General features: G+C 39.3%; 2 protein-coding genes across 3 annotated transcripts; both read left to right on the top strand.

Moving 5' to 3' along the window:
* Positions 1 to 295: 295 nt before the first annotated feature.
* Positions 296 to 10,371, top strand: sona (SON DNA and RNA binding protein a). The gene is made up of 8 exons (XM_053626740.1): positions 296 to 435; positions 2,355 to 2,473; positions 3,123 to 3,315; positions 3,397 to 3,473; positions 3,606 to 6,116; positions 6,205 to 6,641; positions 7,637 to 7,701; positions 8,854 to 10,371. The coding sequence occupies exons 2-7, from the start codon at positions 2,446 to 2,448 to the stop codon at positions 7,679 to 7,681; spliced, it is 3,291 nt and encodes a 1,096-aa protein (XP_053482715.1). The 5' UTR covers positions 296 to 435; positions 2,355 to 2,445; the 3' UTR covers positions 7,682 to 7,701; positions 8,854 to 10,371.
* A 2,237-nt stretch (positions 10,372 to 12,608) lies between these two features.
* Positions 12,609 to 22,144, top strand: rcan1a (regulator of calcineurin 1a). 2 transcript variants are annotated; one of them, XM_053626737.1, is made up of 4 exons: positions 12,609 to 12,976; positions 20,847 to 21,020; positions 21,161 to 21,320; positions 21,440 to 22,144. In XM_053626737.1, the coding sequence occupies exons 1-4, from the start codon at positions 12,872 to 12,874 to the stop codon at positions 21,613 to 21,615; spliced, it is 615 nt and encodes a 204-aa protein (XP_053482712.1). In that variant the 5' UTR covers positions 12,609 to 12,871; the 3' UTR covers positions 21,616 to 22,144. The 2 variants fall into 2 exon arrangements, with proteins under 2 accessions (XP_053482712.1, XP_053482713.1); XM_053626738.1 differs by lacking the exon at positions 12,609 to 12,976 and adding an exon at positions 19,042 to 19,979 and having other exon boundaries at positions 21,440 to 22,143.
* The last annotated feature ends 1,135 nt before the right edge of the window (positions 22,145 to 23,279 follow it).

Below are 23,279 nucleotides of genomic sequence, written 5' to 3'. Positions count from 1 at the left end.
TGCACCTCCATGGTTGGGGGTTTCAATTATATTATATATTCTCCCTGTGCTTTGGGGGTATCCTCCTGGTACTCGGGTTTCCTCCTCCGGTACAAAGACATGCGATTGGTATTTCCAAATTGACCGTAGTGTATGAATGTGTGTGTGATTGTGCCCTGCGATGGGTTAGCACCCCGTCCAGGCTGTCCCCCTGCCTTGTTCCCCGAGTCCCCTGGGCTCGGCTGTGTACGATAAACGGTATAGAAAATGGATGGATGGATGGATGGATGGATGGATAGATCACTAGGTGGCGCTACACGCCTGTGTGTGTAGGAGGTAATTCGAGAGCACGTGCTCCTGGAGGATTTACCCGCCGCACAATGTCATGGCGACCATCACCGAACAACTTTACTGTGCTTTCGTAACACAGAGTAATTCCGGAAATCATAGTTAACGGTCAGTATATTTATTTCATATCTGTACGCACTGTTAGTTCAGTTCACTCTACTGTGCTTTGTATCGCATGCAGAGATATTTCAGTGGCGCTAGTGAAGAACCGCGCTGTTGTGTAAGGCGCTAACGAGGTTTAGCTGGCCTGCTAGGAGGCCGGTGAGATTCAGCAGCACTTCTCCTTTTGTTAGCGCTACAGCCATCCAGTGAGAAAGGACAGTCGTTTACTTCTGCTCCAGCGGCTGCTGTTCTGGTTGATATTTAAACATCGCGGTTTAATACCACCATCTTCTGAATGATTCGCGATAGACTAAAATTAGTATAGAGACATTTCTTACACACGCTTCGGTTGTTGGCTCTGTACTGAGCAGTTGAGCTAGCTGTGCTCATGGGCCCAGCCAGATTGTTTTCAAACGAAATGAAAAATACTGTTAATTGTGGCTATAAATCTGCAAAACCCCGTCACGGTTTAACAAGAAGTTGTCACAAACCAAGCCTCTTTATGAATCATTTGAATGTACGCCGCTGTATCGCTTGCTAGGTGAACTTGGTTAGCTAAGGAAAGCTCAACACCACATCCTGCACGCCGCATCAGCTTCACCCCGCTCACAAACACACATTTCCAGCCTTAAACGAGCGTGTTTAACAGGTCATCTGCATACTAACTGATCATTTTGGGGCGATAGTTTAAAGTTTATAAGTTGCCGAGCGCTAACTCGAGCGCTAAAACGTTAGTATGGCTAATTCTAGAAGTATCTGCGTGGTCTTTTGTGGCGGTTTCCGTTAGCACCGCTACCTGTACCGCGTTTGAGCGAATTTATATGATAGGGTTTTTTTTTCTGTATTTATTATTGTATTAACATTCTGGCAGATGTTTATCCGCAGAGTTTTCCAGTTCTCTAACCCGTTGCAGCTCTTCTCATGAGTTTATGACTGTCTCACTATCTGACTGAAAGGTTTGGCGCTATTTGACCAAGCTGAACACTACTATAAACTGACTGGTGTAGTAATTAATGGCTTTCCTTAATATTTACGCTAGTTAGCGCAAACATGCCGATTGAAGGCCAAAGGTCTTTTAGGTAATGGTACAGTATTAAAACCGGGTTGCAGTGGGTACGTATTAGGACTGGGCGATATATCGATATCGTGATAAATGATTACGAGATACACTTTTCTGAGAAATCGTTGATATGGTGGTGTGGGGGTCTTAATAGCATTCAAAACATTGTTAATGTGTGCAGACTTTAATACACTGAAAAAGACATACTGTTAGCATTAGACATACATATTTATATAAAATTACTAAATCACTTTGGGTTGTACTGAGTATGTTTATTGACATGGATTATGTAAGTGTGTTTTTCCACATATACCACAGCGATTTGAAAATGATTACAATGTTTAATAATTATTTAATGGCACATAATAATAAATACATGGCACATTTCAATGTTTTATAGTTAGATTTCATGTTGTGGACCATCCGCGAGACAATTTAGTTCCTGTTCTCACTTACTTTATAGCTGTAACATTTTCTAGCCTTAGATTATGTAGATTGTCTGCCCTGCAAGGCCCTGTGAGTTAGTTGTTACTATAGAAACTATAAAGTATTATTCCTTGCATATTTATACCTCTCAGCATGCATGATCTGTAAACACATCCATTGACAGAGCTTGCATAAATTGTGTGTCAGGATTAAGATTGTTCTGTGTTGATTTTAGGTCAAATTCAGTAAGTATTGTTTTGTTTTTAAGTTATGTTTGGAATAGGAAAAATTAATTGTGCTTGATAATTTCACTGAAAGAAACCTGTACCTAAGCAAATTTTGACGTTTTATATTGAGCATGTACTCTAAAACATTGTATTTTGGTTATTTGTGTCCAGTATTGCTGTTATTGTTAACAAAATAATCTTTTTTTCAACAGAGTGAACAGTGAGGGTATCTTTTCTCATATCCAGGACAGACAAACTCCCTCTTTACACCAAGTTCAAGAGGACAGCTGTAGAGTTGCAGAAATGGAACGTGCTGTGAACACCATTGTCGGTACGTTTCACTTGAATATATATCTGGGGGTGTGTGTTTGTGTAATACTGTGCACTCACTGTAAAACAGACAATATGACAGCATACATGTAACCGAGAAGCTGGACTGCATATAATTATGAAAATATACATTTCACACTGATTCAGTGGTAGTACATGGAACATTTTTTATGCTTATAAAATAGCACCTCTGAAGAACACAGTGAAAAGTTTTGTTGATTTAAAGAAATAGGGCAAGTGCAAGTTTCAAATGAAAATTTTATTGGTCTCACACACAACCATACACAGTACAACATGCAGTGAAATGCACCATTTCACTAATGATATGATAGTGTCTGTGGGTATAATGGCTGTACCTGGAAAAGGATATGTTTGTCTTGGGAGGAAGCGCAAAAATGTTTTTGGTCAACAAATCTATTTGAAGCCGTTTCTGCATATATACAAGTGTCTTTGGCGGTTGAAAGCTAATCTGGAATGTCATTATTTGAATTGCATTGACCTCAATGGCAGTTTCATGATTAGAAAAATGTGTTGAAGAATATAAACTTGACTTTTTTTTTTATTAGAGCTCACAGTTGCATATACTGGATTTAGACGAGCAAATCTTTAATGCAAAGCAAAAAAAGAAGCTGTGAATGTTTTCCCCACAGAGAGTGGTGATCCAACTGAAACTATTCAGTGTGAAGATAATGCTCTCAGGGATGGCAGTGAAACACCACGAAAGAAAAATAAGAAGCACAAAAAGCACAAAAGTAAGAAGAAGCGCAAGAAGAAGAAGGATGAGAAAGAGAGCAGCTCTGAATCTGGAGTGGAATCAGACCACGAATCTCAAACAAAGTCAAGGTAAGGGTTTTCTCAATGTGCCTTTAAAATAGACACACATTTGCAATTACACCATTAAATGCATTGTGACCTTTACCCCAGTGTAAAAAAAGAAGACCCATCCAACGAGTCTGGGGATCGTGATGAAGATAAAGAATCTGCAAAAAATTCTGTTGCAGGTTAGAATTTATCTGTATCATTGCTTAGCTAATGGCCAAGATTAGATTCTTTGTGCACTGTAATGTGCTTTCCAAATTAAGGTTTTTTGTTTGTATTTTTTTTTGCATGTGTTGAATTTCTTTTTCTGACAGAACCACACAATGATGACTACAAGGCAAGAAAAACAAAGCGTCATACAGGGAAAAAGAAGAAGAAAAAGAGACGAAAAGAAGAAGAAAAGCAACAGCGAAATTCTCCTCGTTCACGCTCAGCGAGTACATCTGAATCCGAGTCCGAATCGGAATCTGAGTCAAAGTTGCCACAAGCATTGGACCCTTCTAGCTCAGACAGGAGGTCACCAGTGACTGCACTGAAGCTTTCAAATGACCGGTGTAAAGATAAGCTGTCACTACCAGATGACAAAAAGGGAGAAGTCACTAGCAAATCTGAGCATACTGAAAATGAATGCATAAAACCAGCATGGAGGGAAGATGAGTCTCCACAGGACGCACATTTGCAAACTGTAAATCGAGAACACAATGAAAATGACCTCAAAATTGAGAACCATGAAAAGAATAGAAGTTTTAGCAAAACTCAGGAGCTCCCTGATATAATTCCCAAGCAGGAGAATGTACACAAAGAGCAACTTAAACAGAAGAACATAGCCAAGGAACCACATGAGAATCAGAGAGGAAAGGGAAATAAGGAGTCAGTCTCTAGGTTAAGGTCTCGGTCACGTTCTGATGATAAATCAAGCCACAGTCGTTCAGCAACTCCAAAGCAATCATCTGGTAAACCAGCACATCGGAAAGATAAATCACAGTCCAGAGAAAGGTCTGTTTCTAGCTCGAGAAGGAACAGTAGTACCAAAAAAAGGCATTCAAGGTCACCATCAGAAAGTCACAGGTCACGCTCAAGATCTGTCAGAGGCCCAAAGCGCAAATCAAGGTCCCTGTCTGGAAAGCGAAGGCGTCGCTCTGAATCCAGGTCCAATACCAGAACCAAACGATCCAGGACCAAGTCCCCACGACGTGGCCGACGAACAAGATCTCGATCTGTTGTAAAGCTACGCCGTTCACGGTCACGGTCAAAACGATCAATTTCTCGCAGAAAGAACCGTTCAAGGTCACACTCAAGATCTGCTCGGCGAGGCAGGTGCTCACAATCACACTCTCGAAGGAGGACACCACCATCCCGTACACGAAAGTCTCGGTCCAGGTCAATCAGGAGACGGAGACGAACCCGTTCAAGGTCTGTTGTGATCCTCAGGCGATCTAGATCCCGAATGAGGAGAAACAGACGTTCTAGATCGAGGTCTAGAAACCCAAGAAGACGAAGCAGATCTTGCTCTCCCCTGCGCTCCAGGCGCTCCAAATCAAAATCCCCAGTTCGACAAAGGAGGTCAAAATCTCCACGTAGGACAAGGTCGGAATCAAGATCTCCTAAGTGCAGTAAGCGGTCAAAATCACGTTCTCGTAATTCAAGGACTGCCTCACCTAAATTTAGTAGAGGAGCACAAAAAGGTAAAAGTAAGCGATCCAGATCCAATTCACCGAAAGACACATCCAGATCTAGATCTAATTCGAGAGGAAGACTTTCCTCAGATAGAAGTCAGTCTCCAGCTAAGAGCAGGTCTAGATCTTTGTCACCGGCCAAAGACCAAGATTTGTCAGTTAAAAGTGATGATAAGGAAATATCAGAGTCCAAAATAGAAGAAGCTTCTGTTGCAGTAGACAAAGCAGCTCCAGCCGAAAAATGGAAGCCACTGACGGATAAATATCTATCTCCAGAAAACACCTCAAATGAGAACTTGGAACAAACGGAACTTGAATCAAAAAATAAAAACTCCAGTAAAGAGTCTAAGAGCACCTTGGAGGGCACTGGGAGGCAAAATGCATCTAGATCAAGGTCCTCTTCATCAGAGCCATTGGCTCAGGATGAGAGTTCTGGGTCAGATGATAACGAGCAGTCTGATAACTCAAGATCACGAACACCAAGTCCAGCCAAAAAAAAATCAGGGTTAAAGCCCAGCAGGGTGTCTAAGTCACCTATTCGAAGGAAGCGCTCTAGGTCTGCTTCCTCAACCCATAAGGCACGGTCCAGATCGAAGTCTGTTAGTGGTAGGGAAAAGTCTAAATCCCCTACAAGGAAGCGAAGATCTAGATCTTCCTCACAGAGCCCAAGGAAGAGGTCAACATCTAGGTCCCCTGGCCGGCGAAGGAAATCGCGTTCAAGATCAGTCACTCAAAGGGGGAAATCAAGGTCTAAATCTCGTACCAGGACCAAGCGCTCAAAGTCTAAATCTCCCAAAAGAAAACGATCTAAGTCTAGATCACCAGTACGAAAAAGGCGGTCTAAATCACGTTCTCCTGCTCGAAGGAAGAGGTCAAAGAGTCTAGAAAAAAACAAACGATCAAAATCTCGTTCCCCTACCAGAAAGAGAAGGTCACGATCACGGTCAAGGGCCCGTCATTCACGATCTAAAAGATCTCGCTCGGCATCTCGTCGGAGGAGACCCATGTTTCGAGGCCATTCTTTTGACAGGCGAGATCGGTGGAAGCGTGAGCCAAGCCATTCACCCATTCTCATCCTCCGAAAAAGAAGGTCCACCTCAAGAACGCGTCGTAGCGCTAGTAAGACGCCACCACGTCTCACAGAGCTAGGTAAGTGTACACATTGAAATGTCTATGCAGTTGAAAATGGGCATCTTCGCAGCTTGTTCGTTCATATTATTACTTTTTGTCTTCACAGACAAGGATCAGCTATTAGAGATCGCTAAAGCTAATGCTGCAGCAATGTGTGCTAAAGCAGGGATGCCCATCCCAGAGAGCCTTAGGCCCAAGGCTATCCTCCAGTTGCCTTTGCCAACTCCTACTCCAGCCCCTCTGTCTTTGCCACTGCCCCTGCCAGTTCCCAACTTGCCCATGAATATCCCGATGGGAATACCTGGTATGCCTGCAATACCAAACATGCCTATGAATGCTGCAATGGCTAGTATGACAGCAGCCACCATGACTGCGGCGCTGTCTAACATGGGAGCCTTGGCAGCCATGCCCCCTATGCCCCCGCTGCCCACCATCACCAACAAACCTCCCCCAGCTCCTACTCCTAATCTGGCAAATATTGAAGAAGTCAAGAGAAAAGTGGCACAGCAGGCTAACAGCATCAGTATTAAGGAGCTGACAGAGGTGGGGAAAATTACCATACTATAAGTGTTTGCAACAGTTTTTGAGCAATTGTCAATTTGGGTTACCTGGATGTATTAAGTAAGGGATAAAACACAATGGGATGTCGTGATGTGGGGAAAATAATCCACAACAGGGAGCTGTGCTGCTGCCGAGCATAAAGTGGAGAGCTGTTAATGTTTTTCTATAACAGCATGCCTTTAAGAGTTTTATTCCTCTTATATCACAGGGATTTGTCAAAGATAACAATTTCTAATTTATTAATAAATGATACATGCGTTTTAAACTTTGTTATACACTCACTGTCCAATTTATTAGGAACATCTGCACATTCATGCAGTTATCTAATCAGCCAATCATGCAGCAGCTGCACAATGCAAAAAATCATACAGATACAGGTGAAGATCTTCAGTTGATGTTCACATCAAACATCAGAATGAAGAAAAAGTAAGATTTCTGTGACTTTGATTGTGGCATGGTTGATGGTACCAGATGGGCTGGTTTGAGTATTTCAGGAACTGTTGATCTCCTTAGATTTTCACACACACCAGTCTCTAGAGTTTAGCCTGCAGACCCATGCACAGCAGATGTTTATTTATTTTTTTATTTGCACCATTCTGTGTAAACTCCTAATAAAATGGATGGTGAGTGTAGGTTAAGGTTATGGCACAAGACAAGTTAGTAGCTGTTATCACTTATGTTACAGCAGCTAAAGACTTCTTTCCTCTTTATTGAATTTAGTAAAACAAAAAACAGCTTGTCGTGTTGCGGAGTGCTGACACCCAAGACTGCTTTCATAAATGTTAAACATTTAACAGAAAACTCACCACATCAGTTATGACTGTTACTATTATGTTGTAGAAAATTAGCCAACCCCTTCTGACCAATCAAATTTGAGAATTCAGCAATGCTGTAGTATATATGTATAAAAAAGTGATATCTTCATAAAATGAATGCTGTACTTCATCAGTCTATAATTGGTGTTTCTCTGTTTTTAGAAATGTAAGCAGATTGCAGAAAGTAAAGAGGAGATGGGTCTCTGATGATTGACAATGGAAAATGGGTAAGGTGTCAAAAATGGTTGTTTTGCCAGATTTATGACAAATTCAGTGACCAAATGTATAGTTATTTATCTGTAAGCCACACGTGCTTATTTGCCAATTATAGAAACTTGCAAATCAAACCAATTCTGGATAAACACATGAGCTCGGCAGTCGATCGTAATGTGTGAACTAAATGACGCATCGCAGAGGCATCGGCGATGCCACACGGATATTTGGTATGAAAAGTGTCGTCACTGGCGGTAATTGTGGTGACGAGCTACAGCCAATGAGAGAGCAAGGCATGGGGTGAGGTCACCATGAGGAAGGGAAACCTAAGAAAACTATGGGAGAAGCCGTACAAGCTGTAGAAGCTCTCTGTAGCACACAATCCCTGCTGGCCGCGTGTGTTAATCCATTCTTTCAACCAGTTTCTTTGTCTTTTTGGGGTTTCTTCAGCACAAATTACACAAAAAGCTTGCACCACTTGTTTCTGTCCTACATCCATCTACAAATAAACAACTCCTGTTTCGCGCGTGACTTTCGTGTCATATGTCTGTGTCAGCTCTCGCGTGCGTTTTCGTGACTAAACGTAGTTCGGACACCAGATAGAGGCATCGGGTGACAGTCGTTGTCAGATCGTGTAGTGTGTGTGACCCCCTGTTGCCGAGCAATCATGTAGCGTGAACACCACAAGGACTTCATGACTCCCGATTACAAGAGAGCAAGCTGTGTAGTATGAACAGCACAGTGATCTGCCGACATTGAAAGTCGTGTAGTGTGAACTTAGCCTAACTGTTTAGTCAGATGCATTTGCTCCTTTAACAAATCTTATCAGTCTTCCCGATCTTAATAGACTACAGTGTCTGCTAATTAGTTGTCTTGCCACATGGCCATTTACAGTTTCTGTAATAGTTTATGCACTAATATATAAATGAATATCTTCTCTTATTTGTTCAGTATGTATGTGGAGTTTTGTATATGAATTCAGTATTTCCTGAAAACAGTCACCAGAAGTTGGCTTGTGCATTGCATTTGCACTATGGTCATGTTTACAGTCAGCAGTTTGCTGTCTGAATTGTAGTTTTATATTCAGCCCATTTGTTATGTGATCAGTCCTGTGAAATTGCAGATTAATTGCTTGAACTTATTCTCACATTCTATTTATTTTGCAGTAAACGATTCATGGTTAATGGTACCATACTTTGATGGTAACCCTTTGTACAAAGCTGAATGAGAAGACAAAATGAAGACGCCACTGGATTTTAAACTGTAAATCTAAGAAACAGTACTGATTCCCATGGATGGCTCAACAATCTAATTTTCCGATGACACCACAGGATTTGATCTGCTAGACGAGATAATTTTGTGTGTCTTCAGGAAGATTAAGGGCCGCCTTATATATCAAAGCAAACACACTGCACTGGTCAAATTTACAGTGAAGTATTGTTTGAATTTCAATGTGGTCTCTGTTGACAGTTGAAAGAATCTACTTTTTCCAAACTGCACTCTTGTTGATTTTTTTGACTAACAGTGTGAATTTAGACCACCAAGCTCCATGACTCGCATCAAATGTAAATCCCATATAAAATGTAAATCTCATTTATAAAGTACTTTTGTGATCAGGATTCCATTATTTGTTCTTAACTCTTTTGTGAAGGTTTTTTTTTTTTTTTTTTTTTTTTAAATAAAGAAACAAAAATTTGAGGATAAATTGTCATTAAATGCTATGCTTCATAGATGATATTTTACTTGTGCAGATTTGCAGTTGTACATGATCTGACCTGGAACTGGGAATAAAAAAAAAAAGTTACACTGTACTGGATTTTAGAGCCTGATGGGTGTACAGTGCCATTTTATCTTATAATTTGAAATGCTTTAGAAATGTATATGGCCAGTAGAGGTTTGTGATAGGGTGCGTTGTTTATGCTATTCAACATTTTCAGAATGGTCAGATTAAAACAAGAGTGCATAATATGTACTTAGAACTGCTCTTGTTGAGACACCTGTACATTATACTATATGTTCAGTGACTTGTCTAGGTGTTCGTGTTCATGTTCATTTTGGTGCATTTAGCTAATTTTTCTGATTTTCTTTCTGTTTTTTGGTATAGTGTCAGTATTTTATGAAGAGACATCATCCCCAATTAGTATAAGGCTACTCATTTGGAAATATTATTTCTGTTACAGCAAACTAGGATTGTTTGTTTTTTACCTGATAAATGAAATTACACATTCCCTTCAAGTTTCAAATTTATCCTACTAATAAAACAATACATATAAAACTGATACACAAACTTGGTCAACTATTACTGAGTACTGATTTTGAACTAGAAGGTCTGAAGCAGTAGAATAAATTTTGACAGTTTTATCACGTCCCCAAATGCTGGCACAAATCACAAAGGAGACTAGCCAAATTAGTGACGAGGATTTTTTTTTGTCCCATTTCTAGGCCACTCTGTAATAGGAATGTAATCCAACTGAATTTTTTTTTTTTTTAAATAATAAAGATGATTGGTACTCAACCTGTATGAGGCACTGTGTATTATTGTACCTTTTGTGTAAGAACCATGTTCCTATCATAGTGTACCTTCAATTTTGACTACACAGTATGGTTTGGATTTTTCCTCTGCTGTAAGACAAGCCTGCTTTGTATATAATGCACCATATGATTATTAAAATAAATGCCCATGACGAAGACGATTCTTTTTTTCTCTATTTGCTGACTATTAGCATTATTTTCATGTGCCTGTTTTAAGCATTCACTGTGGGGGAGATTACATGTCTCGTGCATTGAAAGTTAGAGCACTTCCGAATGCATGTTGTGTGGTAAATTCTTTTGGATCTAGCAACTGTGGTTCCTCTGGCCCTTTGAAAATGTCTCACCTAGTTAGTGTTCAAGTGCTAGATAATTGATGAAGTTTTCCACACCCAGTGGTACATGTACTGCTGCTGCTGTCTGAAGTGATGCCAATACCAGAACCACACTTCTACTGCTGCGGTTCCTATGATGTTCATATTTGAACATCCTTAAAACACACTTGGCACTGTTTTATTATATAGTACATACAGTGCCCTCCACTAATACTGGCACCCTTGATAAACATGAGCAAAGAAGACTGAAAAATTCTTTATTGTTTAGGCTGTTGCTCAAAGAACAAAAATACTCTGCTCTCATGGATATTAAACAATTGCAAACACAACACAGGCTTATAAAAAATTGTTAAATATAGGTGTGCAACAATTATTGGCACCCCTACGATTTATTATTTGAAGTACTGGAATTGGACGTCTGGAATTGGACGTGTGTCTATATTGTCTCAACATACTATGAAGAGGATGGTTTGAGTGGCCAAAAAATCTTCAAGGATCACAGCTGGAGAATTTAGTTGCATCTTGGGGTCAGAAAGTCACCTACATCAACACATGTTGTTTGAAAGGGTTTCAAGAAAAAAGCCTCTACTCTCATCCAAAAATTCGAGCGTCTTCAGTTTGCCAGACACTACTGGAACTTCGTATGGTATCGTGTTCTATGGTCAGATGAAACCAAAATAGAGCTTTTTGGCAATAAACACCAGAGTTGGTTTTGGTGCACACAGAGAGGTAGCCATATGGAAAATTACCTCATGCCCACGGTTAAATATGGTGGTGGCTCTTTAATGTTTGGGGCTGTTTTTCTGCCAGAGGACCTGGATATTTTGTTAGGACATATGGCATCATGGACTCTATCAAATATCAACAGATATTAAATGAAAACGAGGTGCACGGTGGCCTCACACCTCCAGGGTCCGGGGTTCGATTCCCGCCAGGGCCATTTGTGTGCGGAGTTTGCATGGTCTCCCTATGCTGCGGGGGTTTCCTCCGGGTGCTCCGGTTTCCTCCCCCAGTCCAAAGACATGCATGGTAGGCTGATTGGTGTGTCTAAAGTGTCCGTAGTGTGTGAATGGGTGTGTGAATGTGTATGTAATTGTGCCCTGCGATGGACTGGCACCCTGTCCAGGGTGTACCCCGCCTTGTGCCCGATGGGCTGGAATAGGCTCCAGGTTCTGTGACCCTGAAAAGGAGTAAGCGGTTGAAGATGGATGGATGGATTAAATGAAAACCTGACTGCCTCTGCCAGAAAGCTTAAAATGGGATGGATCTTACAGCAGGACAATGATCCAAAACATACCATAGTGCCCACACACACACACACACATTCATTCATCCCTAATGTATGTTGCTAATTTATTGTTATGGACCTAGCTATAAAACCATATTGTACACACAGTAGCAAGCTGACTAAACCAGCAAGGGCTTCAGCTGCTGTAAACAGTATTCAGGGTTGGCGAATTTTTAGACGCCTTTAGTGACTTTATAGTAGTTTTATTATTATTATTATTATTATTATTATTATTATTATTATTTTAAAAAGGCGTAGAAATCTTTGAGCAGAAGTTAGCAACTGTCCTGCACTCGGTACAGCTTACAGCTGTTAGTTAGACAAGGTCAGACAGCAGGTTTACTCGACTCGCCAAACTGTGCCTGCGTGAGCTAATCGATCACTGACTGTTTATCCCACCAGTGCACTTCTTTTCTATCCATTTCTTAGTCTCTTCTATATTTAAGTAACAAAAACAAATTACTCCATCTGTCATTGTTTTCCCCTGAAAAGATTTGGCATCTGGGGATGTGCTCAGAGCTGTGTGAAGTCTGCACACAAAACAAGCTAACGTCCAGATGACTGTCTGCTTCCTGTGAAAGTTTACACTGCGTGTTGGGTTGTAAATAGTTGCGTTTACAGACTGAATAGATACTCTAAAACACGAGCTTCCTTTTTCTGAAAGGCTTTTAGATGTTTTTATATACGTGTTAAATATGAAAGCATTCCCGAGGCTTTAATTTTGAAATCTGCTCTTCCAGTAGTTGCCTGGAAAACTCGATACGGTTCACATATTAAACATGAGCTTTTTTTTTTTATGGTTTAACCTTATTTCATTGATTGACAACCGACCGTTTGTTTGATCTAAAACACTTTTATTACACATTCAGATAAAATATTACGGAGGGCTGCAGAGTATCTGTTTTTCCGAACGTTTGAAGTGTGCACAAATTTACTAGCTTGGGAGCTAGCCGGGTGGCTGTGACGCTAGCTAACTGACATTAGCTAACTGTAACGTTACTTTGGAGACTGGAAATCGTGCAGCAGGCAGACATGGCGGAGGAAGACGAGCTGGTCAACGTGCACTTCACAGCGCTTCCTGAATCTTTAATTGCGTATAAAGTTGATGAAGAAGTGCTCCGACACGGACAGCTCCGAGTGAGTAGTTGTCTTACTGTCACCTTCAGTCTGCTAGCTGTGTTTATGCTAATGTCGCTTGTTAACTGAAAGATGGATGTGAAGACAGAGAAGAACCTGGAGCTTATATTTCTGAAGAAATATCGAACGTGTTTCTTTGAAATAATAATAATAATAATAATAATAATAATAATAAAGATGCACCTAAATTTAGCCAGTCTCTTTGTTTATTTGTTTCTTTGCTTCTTTGCCTTGAACGGGCAAGCAACTCATTATTGTACTGACTGCCGTTTTTTCCTCCATTGTTATATAAAATATTCAAGACCAACAAATCCTATTTTTATTTAAGTGGGTTTTTCTTGTCATTCCTCTAGAGCTGCAACAACCTATCGATTATGAAAATAATCAAACAGATCTGATTATTGATTAATCGGTCGGCACGTTTACTCATTGGGTGCTTCTCAGTACACAAAAATTGATGCTTCCTCGTTTACTCCGTTCTCCAGTCAGTGACCCGGAAGTCGATCAGCGTCAACCATCTTGAAGGACATATCAATTCTCTAATTGTGCCGAGAGGAGTGAGCAAGTGTGCCACATACTATCAGTGCATTTAGCTTTATTAAGAATGTTGTTATTAACCAAACTCCAACAACATAATGGCACATCAAAAAAAACAAACAAACATAATGGCAGATCCCTAAAGCGCAGTGAGGTAATCCAGCTAAGCACAGTCATCATTAATTAACGTTGCTTTGACATGATGTTTGAGAGAGTGAGGATATTCCATTTGACTTGCTTCGATTCTTCTCTCCTTGCATCTCATCCTTCCATCCTCCTCTCACATCCTAAGGGGGTGGAGTTAAGACACAAGGAAAGGAAATGAGGATGCACAAATAAGAAATGAGAAACACACAACAACTCTACTTGTTGCGTTACTTCTGTTCCGAAAACACACATCGGAGAGTACAGACCAGTTGTGTCCCAAATGACATACTATACACTTACACTATGTACTGTATACTCTACCGTCTAGTGTATGCAGTTTAGAAATATAGTCTTAAATTGAACACTAGCGTTTTTTATTAATCAGAAGTATAAGCCGCTTCCTAGTTGGTGGCACATGACGTCATACACACGTAATGCGATGCTAGCTTTATCAGATACCCAGGGTGCTCCTTAATCCTCAGTGTGTGCTTCTCATTTCTTATTTGTGCATCTTCGTTTCCTTTGCTTCCTTTCCTTGCGTCATAGCTCCACCCCCTTAGCATGTGAGAGGAGGATGGAAGGATGAGATGTGAGGAGAGAGGAATCGAAGCAAGTCAAATGGAATATCCTCGCTTTCTCAAACGTCACTTCAAAGCAACGTTAATTAATGATGACCGTGCTTAGCTGGATTAGGTCACTGCGCTTCAGGGATCTGCCGTTATGTTGTTGGAGTTTGGTTAATAACAACATTCTTAAAAAAGCTAAATTCACTGATAGTATGTGAAATGTCTGGGTTATTCAACAATGAATTAATAAACAATACATAAATTATTGCATATTTTGTGCAGCTTTGCATATCCAAGCATGCAATGATCAATTAATTACAATACTCATTGCAAACATATTATTTAATTATATTTCACACAAAATTCCACCACACCATCAAATAACTTTTTATTTGAGATTGTGGCAGATGTAAAGGAGGAGGGGAATTTATTTGCGCGTCCGGTTTTTCGACAAGAAACACTTCCACATAGGATACACCTGTGTATCCTCACTCCTAGCTCCTCTGGAAGCTTCCTCAGTCCTTGTTCCTCGCCTCCTCGTGGTGCAATTAGATAATTGATATGTCCTTCAAGATGGCTGACTTTTGGAGTGATTCCTCACTCCTCCATGCTCCAGTCCAAATTAAAATGCTACGATGAAAGTAAACATAAGTAAAACAATCTGCCTAACATGCTGGGATATTCAAAAAAATAAAATAAATAAATCACTGTGCTGTAATGTATGTGTGACTAATAAAGACTCATTATCATTAAAAGCAGTGAGGAACATAAACCATAAAGTGCAGTGAACGTGAGATTTTATAATTAATTTAGTAGTTTAATTATCAGTGCTTTTTTTTTGTTCATCCATAAAAAATAATGCTTGATAGATAAACAAGCGGTTGTGTCAATGTAAAGTTTGAGTCAGAAGTTTATATTTGTAACACTCAGTTTTTGAATTTAATTTAAATAAATGAAAAAATAGTATTGAAAATACTATTATAATATAATACATAGTTGCAGCCCTACATTCCTCTATATAGTTTGTATACATTGGAACGAAATGTCGTTTCTCCAGGCCCATGGTGCAACACAAGAGTACAGACCACATAAAGTGAAAATACACAACAGTGTGAGATGAGTGCAGGACAGTAAATTCACAGAACACAGGCTGTAAACTGTATTAAACTCTTAAGTATTGTAGCAGCAATATTGGAAGCAAATGAGAAAACAAATAGAGTCCATAGAGCTATTTTCAGTACCCACTTTCATCTTAGCTAAGTTTTTAACTTCTTATTCATAGGTTAGGAGTGAGTCAGAAGTTGTCATGTTGTCAGAACCTGTTCAAGTCATGAGTCACCGGATGACCTCACTGACTAATTTGCACATTTACCAAAGCCTCGTGGTCATTTGGATATCAGAACACTTAGAATTGAAAACTTTTCCAGCCTTTTGTTGCCCCCGTCCCAACTTTTTTGAGACATGTTGCGGCCATCAAATTCAAAATTACCTTTTTCTAAATTTTTTCTTTTTTTTTTAAATGGTACATTTCCTCAGTTTAAGCATTTGATATGTTTTCTATGTTCTATTGTGAATAACATATGGGTTTATGAGATTTGCAAATCATTGCATTCTGTTTTTATTTACATTTATTTACATTTTACACAGCATCCCCACTTTTTTGGAATTGACGTTGTATAAATGCTTGTAACTGAAACCCTCCTCCTTAGCTATATTACTGAAATACACATTTACATTAATAATAGGGCCCACAAAATGTTTAATTACTTTTTACTTTTACTTTGTGAACTGTGAACAATGATGACCAGTGATCGGTCATTGGGAACAATGGTGATCAATGATTGGTTGTTAAGGACAATAGTGAGCAGTGATGGAGCATTGCTCATGCAAGCGCAGCTCAGTCAGGCTTTTGGTGAGTCGACCGAAACTACTCTCTCAATTTGTATAACCAGTTGTTGTGAAATGTGAGATAGAGAGCCATATTGAGAGCAGGGCAGTAACTAATCTCTACTCAGAAAGTTGCTAGATTTGAATGAAGTCAGTAAATGGGACTAAATAATCTCTAGATCAAGCGACAAAGTCGTTATTTTGGCAAAGACTAATATGCACAAGATAATTGTTTTGGTGTATGACTATGCAACAGTATTGCAGTTTTGTATAGAGCAGGGTTCTCAAACCTTTTACAGTCAAGGACCTCTTTATCTGTTTAAAAAAAGAAAGAAAAAAGATGAGCTCCATCAATACAGATTTATTTTACAAATCACACAGATGCAGAGATCAGACATGGCACTATCACAAGTTTCAGACATGTGGCAATGTGTTTTTGCCCTTTTGTTATTTTTTAATATTTAAGGCCTCTATCGAATTGTTGATTGTGGTTAGCTCTGTGACAGAATATAATAAGGTGTTGTGCTCAAAGTGCCATATGTAAAAATAAATAAATAAATAAAATAATAATAATTAAAAAAAAGAAGGGGAAAAAATCTTGACAAATGTTTGTGTCCAGGTTATGGACTAGATACTCAAACACTCCAACATGACAGTCATGTTTGTTTCCAGGTGGGACAGAATAACCAACTAGGGGGAAACAAACTGTGTTTGAGTGGACCAGGAAAAATGGAAAATCATATAGTATTCAGATTTCTTAAATGTGTTTAAACCATTGGTGTGGATTAGGGTTGTCACGATACCATAAACATATCTTACTTCTGCTGGTATAGTATTGTATCACAATACCACGCAATATTGAGTTAATTCATCACTCAAATCTACAAAATGAACCACATTTACAGAAATACGTAGATATAAATGAAAACAGACAAACCAGGTTTTCTTTATTAATGAGCATGAATAACTGGCTATTGGAAAAACTCAAGAATAATCATACATTTGGCAAGTAACTAATTCAATGTGCCACATATTTCATATGTTGTTCCGTAGAGTGATGAAATCATGCAAATGGAAAATGTCTTCAGAGAACTAGGAAGGAATAAATAACTGAATTTGGAAATGAACTCCAAAAAAGTAATAAAATCGGGAACATTAGCTCGCTTACGATCAAACATGGCTACATTTTGTTTTGTATTCACATATAACAGTTAGCATAACATTAGCTCGCTTTCTAGCAAACACGGTTAATTTTATTATTTACTCACAGTGGTTAGTGTAGTAGCTCACTTATTTCGAAGCTTTAATATCGCGATATTACCGTAGTACCGATATAACTGTGCCACTATGCTGAAAGTCATCATAAAGTTTTTTATCTTTACACCATGCAGTACCTAGAGCCACTGTTATAATCTCAAATAGTACTTCATCAACAGTGACTCAGTTAATATCTGGAAAACAGGGTGACGTACAGAAATTCTGTCACATTTTAAATAGTATATAGTAATTATTGTTTAAGAGTTTACTTTTGGATGCAGTCATTGGCATCATTGCTGCATATTTTCTAAAGGAGTACCTTTCTACAAATATTTGAATAAGAGAATTTAATTTTCCATGGCCTGTGTAGATTGTAAGTGTTATATGATACAACATTTGTATTCATAAAAATCTACTTGTTTAATATTTGAAAGTTATTCATATTTATTAATAATTAACTTCATATAATATATCTGATGACTTTCAGACACTTTTCATGATTATACTAAAGTCTTATCTGATTGATCCGTGTGGTTTAAGGTGTTTGTAATTAGACTGATTTAATTGTTAAACAAAAATAATTGTTTCGATTATTTCTTATAAGCATTGACTGATTTTCATATCAAAGTATCTCAAGATAAAAATTTCGAAATGCACCATGTTGTAAGAGTTGAGCTCCAGCTGGACTCGGTCAGCTGATAGTCGTGTGATGGAAGATTCCACTGGGTTTCGTGTGTCTGGAAAGTCTGGAAATGCACATTTAGACTGTGATATGTTTCTTTAAAGCTCATAAACAGTCCAGTCAGTGGAAAGTGCAAGTTGTTCCTGTTCTGAAAGTCCTCTAAAGGACATTGTGAATGACAGCAGAGCAATTATCTGGAAGCTTGACAGAAGCTGTGTGTACGAGTGCGACAATATAATATTGTGTTTACTTTGTGACTTGTGTATTAGTCGATGGAATTAATGTGGCCGAGCCTACGTACATCATTACCAGTCATTACCCAAAGCCATGTTATTATTTATTATTTTTATTTAGTGGCCTACTAACATTGGCAGTCATATTCCTATGATGTTAAAAAGGATTTAAATATATAATAGTATAGAATCAAGTGGTAGATAAATTACAGGCTTCTTTTTTTAAGGATGTTTACTGCATGACTTCAACGTTAAAGCTTTCTAAATCTTTTAAAGCTGTTGAATATGATCAGTTTGAGTTGACTGGAATATGTGGTCATTTGTTAAATGTCACCCTTGTTAGAAGCTTCGTAGCCCTGCCTCAAAGCACCTACATTCTTTCCCTTTGTTTTATGTTGGTTTCATATTTCCAACTTGCCACTACACAAATGGTCTGGCCTCACCGAAATATTGGCCTTGTTCAGCAAACACACACAAACACACGCACTAATGAGTGTTTTGATATAGGTCCACTCATCTCAGTGACTGTGACACAATGGTTTGACTATTTCACCTGAGAGGCTTTGGGTTGGATAAAAGAAAGGCCTGTATTTGTTTGGCTTGCCAGACATGGAGAGAAAGACGTCATGTAGTGTAAAAATAAGTGTGACGTCTTCGCACTGAACGCCACTTAAAATGATGGACTGACTGCACCACAATAAAGGGACAAATCCGCTGGCTCTGGAGTCAGAGAGAAAGGGTGGGGAGCGAATGGACGGAGCAAAAACAGAAAGCATGAGAGAGAGAGAGATGAAGGGAATTAACACCTGTGGAAAGTATGCTGCAGGGAGCTCTTGATAACACAGCTGCCTCATTGCACAGCTCAGCTGATTTAGATTTTCCATCCCGCTCATGAAGGGAGGGAGTTCAGGGCGTGAGAGAGGATCGCATTTGTGTGTGATAGATTACAGTTTTCCAGCTCTGCATGCCCAGCAGGAATGTGTCGGAACGGCGCAGACTGAGGTTGGTAAAACTGAGTTTAGGTTATAGTCAGCAGTGACACACGTTTTCCAGTCCTTGTGCTCTTGGTGTCAGTGCAGATGAGTCAGCACAGACAGCGAGGAAGGAGGACTGAGGTTTCACTCCCTCCCTTCCTGAAGGGGGTGGGTCTGTCACTGTGCCGCTGAGGCTCTTACATAAAGAGCAGAGAGCACACGAATGTGACTGAGCCTCAAAGACGTTTAATCAGTGGTGCAAAAACACATGGTCCCTTCCAGAAGATTCTTTTTGGACAACACAGCTTTCCTATGCTCTGTTAACAAGTCAGCGTGCCTCCGTCGTATCACCTTTTTTCGCTCTCTTTCTGCTGGTTTTGATGTGTTGCTCATTTCGGCTGTGACCTATTTCCGGCATCAAACTCTTCCTTCAACTACAGCCTTGACTTCAACAGACGGCAAAAAGAGGAAGATAGAAGAGAAAGAAAAGTACACCTAACTGCAAAATTGAAGAAGACTAGGATTTATTTCTGATCCAGGTCTCATTCTGCTCTCACGCTGGGGAAGGCAAAACGGACCCCTTTCAGATTTCTCACTTCTGAAGTCCTCTGCAGGATTCAGCGAGCATCCATCATGCACCTGAAAACCATGAAGTGCAACCGCTTCTGCCTTATCGCATCCCTAGAGGATCTGGATATGTTTAACAGACCAGAGGCCAGGGTACTGTATTTTAGTGCTTTTAGTCAGTGATCTTTTCTGTGCATCACAAAACACCTGAATGTGACTGTGTTCTAGTAAGTGTAGACTGATCAAATATACTCGATTTTGTTTTGTTTCTAGATTTGCTAGAGTGATTACAGAAATGTATCCTAGGTTGTATGTAATTCTTCAGAAAAGTCACAGAACCGAAAATGCCTCAGAAACATCTGAGGAAAAACAAACAGTTGTGTAACTGTTAGACAGCACAGCAAAGCAATATTCATTTAAAAACCTCGTTTAACATCAGTTCACTGCTGTGCTTTTCCAGGATAGTTTTATCCAGTCACTACTGTGACTTAATCGGTTAGTCACGTTGACAGACAAAAGAACAAGAAAAGATTGGGGAAATGGAAAATAATGGAAATGAGCAGGGGTGGAATGACAAATAGGAGCATTTCAGAGCTATGAGTCTGACGTGAGTGATGACATAGTGCTCAAACACGCACACATTACACATTGTAGGTAAATGACTGTGGTTCAGGCTGTTGGCTCATAATGCAATCTTGATACCGTTTTGCATGGGGCCTTTTCCACCATCATTTGTCTGTGCTCCTTCATCCCTCACTGATTCTCCCTTGTTACCCTGGAAACCAGGATCTTGGTGCACTTGTACAGCATTAGCATTTTGTGCGTCACTGAGGATTAATATAGACACATTCACAAAATGTTAGTCTGTCATAGCCTGATTTAAATTCATAACTTGATTTTTTTAAAACAAACAAAAAAAAAAACCCTGCCAATTGCAGTTACAGCTCACTTGGATTTATTTCTATGTAAAATGTGTTTTCAGGTTTCTGCGTATTTATTTCTGTTTGCTTTCTCCCTCAGGCTAGTTTCGAAGAGCTCTTTCGCTCCTTTGATGGTGAAGTTACCTTTCAATATTTCAAGAGCTTCAGACGAGTGAGAATTAACTTCAGCAATGCTCTGGCAGCCGCAGAGGCGAGAGCAAGGCTCCACAAGAGCAACTTCAACGGCTCAGAGCTCCGACTTTATTTTGCCCAGGTATGTTAAAGTTATTTATATTTCTTTTCTTGTCGTTCTGACTAGCAACAAAAGTTTTATTTCAGTGACCACCATTTTCCAAAATCTGTCATGTACTTTTAATCATTGCTACCACTGTGATTCCATCTTTCCCTCTTTAGTCAGTACATATAGGAAGTGCACGACTGGAGCCTCCTAAACCAGAGAAGCAATTCCTACTCTCTCCACCTCCATCTCCTCCTGTGGGATGGGAACAGGCTGGGGATGCCACACCTGTCATCAACTACGACCTTCTCTGTGCTATCGCCAGACTTGGCCCAGGTACCTTCATGTGTATAATAAAAAGAAAAACTGCTTGTCTGTATTTCTTAATAAATAAATAAAAAGACGCTGAATATTCATTCCTGATCTTCATTCAGTCTCTTTATGAATCCTTCTAGGGGAGAAATACGAGCTACACTCTGGCACCCCCACTACCCCCAGCGTGGTGGTACATGTGTGTGAGAGTGATCAGGACAGCTCTGGTGCCGAGGACGATACGGACAGCTTCAGACGGCCGCGACCCAAAATCATCCAGACCCGGCGTCCAGATTACAGCTCCTCCATCACCCAGTGAGCATGAGGAGTATGTCCTTGTGCTGTTAAGTTTGATTTGCTAAGTTTCGGGACTGTCGGTGTGCAGGTATTCTGTCCCCATTGAGGAAGCGTTCAGTCAAAGCTCAGCCCTGCAGAGAAAGATACACTACATCTGCACTGTCTTTCAGGGGAAAGTGAGTTTATTGCATGCATTTGTTCATTAAAGTGACTCATTTCTCCACATCTAAAGGTCAAGGGGGTTTCATGGATGGTTTCCATTGATGTCTATGGCTACAGAGAACAGAAGCCTCCTGTTGTGACTTTATTTATTTCCTTTAATTTGAGAAGCATGTTTTAGGGCAGTGCAAGGTGCACTTTTATGCTGGAATTTGTTGTCATGGTTTTGGTTTTTATTTGATCAACAATCTCATTTCTATACACGATGTTTTCTTTAATGTTGACATCTGTGGAAATGTGAGGCAATATTACAAAGCCTTTGTATGAATGTTCAGTAATCTTAGACTTTGAACATTTGTGGTAATGTGTTTATATATATATATATATATATATATATATATATATATATATATATATATATATATATATATATATATATATATATATATATAATGTGTGTGTGTGTGTGTGTGTATATGTGTTGGTTGTAAGGAATGACAAGGAAGTGAAAATACAGATTTAATTTACTAAGCTTCCTTTCTTAAAAATCATGTTATATGTTGAATAAACCACTTGTTTACCACAGATTTGACAAGTGTTTTTGGTCAGTAGGAATGAAATGTTTATTGGACATCCTGACACATTATCTTGATGATAGTATTTGTATGGAAATACCTTGTCATGACTGAAATGTGCATTAATTTCCTTCGACCATAACACTGTAATACTATCAGTTTTAACGAGGGACAACCTTTATGCCCTTTACTAGGATTTGCACAGGTTAAATTTGTTACATGGTAAAAGTCATCGTACTAATGTCTGCTTTATTCGGACTGTTCGTGTTGTTTAACTGTGTATGTATGCTTACCTCATTGTAATGTCTTAACTGTCTGACTGTTCAGAAATTTGAAAGAACCTGCTTGGTTTCCACAAAGTTGTTGATTCGGTAATGATTTGGATGTATGTATTGTGATTTGTACCTTAATAACCAAAATAATAAATCAGGATTTTGACTTGTACAGTTGCCCTTGAAGTGCTTTTACATTTTGTTGTGATTCCACTGGCATTGTAAGTTTGTTTAACTTTATGATTTTGGGCCCACAAACCACTGATGCGTTTTTCAATGAATTCTACTATAATGCAGTAATGATGCATGTAGAGGACTTTTCAAGGTGAAGCGCAGATTACTCTGGAAATAGAATCCACGAGGGTCAAAAGACCTCACGTCATCACCATTGCCTATTTCAATGTGCAGCATTGTTCCCTCTGCTGTAGAGCTATTAATCCACAAGGTCAAACGGATGTCTGCACACTCTGTCTGATCTCACTCAATAAGCGCTGTCTACTTCATTACATGTTCTAAAAAGATCTAAAGACAGGCTACTACTTATAGTTACATTGTGTGTGTGTGTGTATCAAGCCATTATATTAGCTTAACCAATATTATACTCGTTTAAAATATATTTTGTCACATCTGTCTATTAGAGGTCATTCAAATCATTTCATGGCTTGGGAAAACATTAGAGC

Source organism: Ictalurus furcatus, chromosome 6, assembly GCF_023375685.1.
Source record: "Ictalurus furcatus strain D&B chromosome 6, Billie_1.0, whole genome shotgun sequence".
Taxonomy (NCBI): domain Eukaryota; kingdom Metazoa; phylum Chordata; class Actinopteri; order Siluriformes; family Ictaluridae; genus Ictalurus; species Ictalurus furcatus.
The sequence above is the reverse complement of the archived record's forward strand: the minus strand, read 5'-3'. Positions and strand labels throughout refer to the sequence as shown.